At 38.2% G+C, this 3,213-nt stretch overlaps 1 protein-coding gene across 1 annotated transcript in view; it reads left to right on the forward strand.

The window, feature by feature from the left end:
• N4BP2L2 (NEDD4 binding protein 2 like 2) overlaps positions 1 to 3,213 on the forward strand; it is an 83,641-nt gene that overhangs the window by 70,010 nt on the left and 10,418 nt on the right. The window contains exon 7 of the mRNA XM_012810011.2: positions 629 to 2,373. Within this exon, the coding sequence (XP_012665465.2) occupies positions 629 to 2,373 (1,745 nt within the window). The remainder of the gene's footprint in view (positions 1 to 628; positions 2,374 to 3,213) is intronic.

The raw sequence follows: 3,213 nt of genomic DNA on the forward strand, positions 1-3,213 counted from the left end.
AGAGAGCGAGAGAGAAATGATTGTAAAATTAAAACCTTGGGCCAGGTACAGTGGCTCCTGCCTTTAATCCCAGCATTCTGGGAGGCCAATGCAGGTGGATTGCTTGAGCTAGACCGAGATCCCATCTCTAAAAATAGCCATGCATTGTGGCAGGAACCTGTAGTGCCAGCTACTCAGGAGGCTGAGGCAAGAGACTCATGTGAGCCCAGGAGTTGAGATTGCTGTGAGCTATGATGTCACAGCACTGTACTGATGTCACTGACATAGTGAGACTCTGTCTCAAATAAATAAATAAAAAATAAAAACCTAAGATAAAAACTGTATACCATATGCTCTCAGTGGTTTACGTCTTAGCAAGCAAAGGCAGTCTTTCACTATTAATAGATTTAATGTCTCTGGTAGGTTGAAGAGAGATACACCTTGATATTTTGGATTAAAAAGTATTTTTAAATATAGTACGAAGTACATGCACATTTTAGAATTTCTTGTACTAAAGAGTTCTACACACGAAGTTCTACACACTCTTGTACTAAAGAGTAAATCTACACACGAAGACAATATGATGTTACAGTTTGTTAATGCTATGCATATACTTGTAATAAATTTTCTTAATTCTTTTGTATTTCAGAGAAAGAGTTTTAAAGAAAACTGGGCACAGTCTCAGCAAAACCAAACAAAAGAGAAAAAGAAATCGAAACAAAAAGCAGAACACTCAGTGTAAAATTATGGAGGAGAACTCATTTAAAATCTTAAGTTACCATAAACCAGATGATCAGGACCCATCTCAGAGTGAAGAGGAAGAGATCAAAAGAGAATCAAAAGAGCATCCTTTCACTGGTGGTCTACAAAATGAAGTGGGAGATTCCGTGAATGGCTATAAGGAAAATGGATGGAAAACTGTAGATCCTGAAGACAGTTTTCCAAATGTTATGTCTAGAGTTGATTTGGAGTGTATACCAAAGAATTACCTCTGTAAAGAAGGCGATGACTGGTTTCTAAGTGTGTCATCAATGCCAAATAAATGCTCTGTTACTTGTGCAGGATTGACTCAAAATCATTCCTGTAACACAAGTGATGACTGCTCTGGTGTGAAGGTAGCAAAGCATATTGGAAATAGGCATATCAGAGCATTAGGCATCCAGGACCTATTTGCTGAAACCCCTCTCTCTTTTATGAAGAAAAAAGAGATGATAGATAAAAGTATTCCAGATGAACCAATGCTGTGCCATCAACATGGATCCAGAACTTCAGATAAACTTTTAAGAGAGGAGCAAAGACTACAAGAAACTAAAAACAGTGATTGGGCTTTTTTCACAGCCAGTTTGTCTGATGAAGAATTACAGCTGGGCTTTGATAGTCAACCCTACTTTGCTGGCTGGCCTGAGGGACCTCATAAGTTTGTATGTGAACAGAGATCAAAGAAAGATAGATCATGTAAGTTGGCCTGTCCAGATGGCAGGGAGCAATTGATTTCATTGATCTCCACTTCTGTAGGAACATCAGGAGCAGGAAGCACTTCAGGAAGCACGATGGAGGAGAAGCTACTGATAGAAAATGAAGATTTTTCACCTCCGCCTGAAACTATAGATTCATTCGCAGAAACAGAAACACCTATCTTTAAAAGCTGCTTACCCCAACCAGATGTGCCAGAGAGTGTCTTACAATCAACAAAGAATAAGAAACAGAGGCAGAAAAGGATTTTCAATTTGGCACCAAACTTTAACTTACTGGGACAGAACCATATTAATGCAAAAGAAAGGGAGGAACATGATGTGTTAATAGAAAACCATGGACTAGAAATTATTTTGGGAGATGAAAAAGGTAGAATTTTAGAAATAAACAATGAAAGGATGAATAAACAAAAGCTTACGACCTTTGATTATCATCCATCAAGGTTTTACTTTCATTTTATGGAAGTTCCCCCTCTATTTATTGGTGGACAATTTTATTCTTATTGCCTGTCATTTAACAAACTAAGGCACTCTGCCTGTTTTTGTAAAAACGCTGCTCCCTCTCTTGTGCTGCGCTATATATCTAGCTTCTGGAAGGTCTTGTCTACAAGCAAGAAACCATGTTTGACTTTTAGACCTCAGACAAGACTAGCTAATAAACTAGATGACGTAGGTTCTCTTTCTTCAGAAATTCTAAGTAACCAGCCTGATACTTTGTGCTCTTTGAGGGCCACTTCTGATCTTCACTTTTTGAATGAAAGGTTTGATGAAAAGCTGAAGAGGTGGAAGGAACCTAAGTACTTACTGACTGAAGATAACCAAGATTTAATAAACACTGACTCTATTTCCCTTGGGCTACTGTTATCACAAGAGTTTGCCTCTCAACTAGTAAAACTTTTTGGATCTCCTGGAGTTCCAATAGGTGAATTTTTTTTTTCCCATAAAAAGATCTAGTGTAACAGAAGCAAGACATTTTTGAGGTGTTGGTGATTACCTTGTGTTGGTAATCTCATGTAGTTTATTGATCTCGTGGTGCTTCCCAGCAATTGAAGTGAGGCCCCATAGCAAATAGTACTAGATCTTCAAAGCCCCCACCCCTTGCCACCAATAGTGTCCTTAAAAGTCTTTGAGTATGTAGAATAATTTTAACTCTGAGTTTCAAAGACACTGGGAAGAACGAAGGATGAGCTGGCAAAGTGAGTATGTAACGAACAGAGACGGGTGGCCTTTTTCTTTAAATCTTTCAATCTTTCCCTTGTTTGGCACATGACTCTTTCCTTTCTCATTCACAGTTACCAAGTCTGAGATACATAACTAGTAAGGGAGGATGGCAAAGGCTAAATGATGAAAAGATACCTGAAACAGTCGAATTTGTTTTTTAAAGGCAACTTGAGAAGGAAGTGGGAGAGATTAGGAGGGAATAGACGAGTTGACCACTAGTCTTAAGATATCTGGAAATGAAAAATCTGCATGCAAATAAAACAAGAAAAAATGTGATTTTTAAATATTCTAAATAAATTTCATATCAATAATAAGCATACCTAAAATATGACATGCCTATTAGCATATCTAAAATGCTAAATATCTTAAAGAAGAAACAGAGCATATACCCCAGCTTTTCCTTATCTGTCACATGGCTGATACTTCCTGGTACTCTTTTTTTTTTTTTTTTTTTTGAGACGGGGCCTCAAGCTATCCCCCTGGGTAGAGTGCCGTGGCATCACAGCTCACAGCAACCTCCAACTCCTGGGCTCAAGCGAGT

Source organism: Otolemur garnettii, unplaced genomic scaffold, assembly GCF_000181295.1.
Source record: "Otolemur garnettii isolate 467f Iridium unplaced genomic scaffold, OtoGar3 scaffold00120, whole genome shotgun sequence".
NCBI classification, from domain to species: Eukaryota; Metazoa; Chordata; class Mammalia; order Primates; family Galagidae; genus Otolemur; species Otolemur garnettii.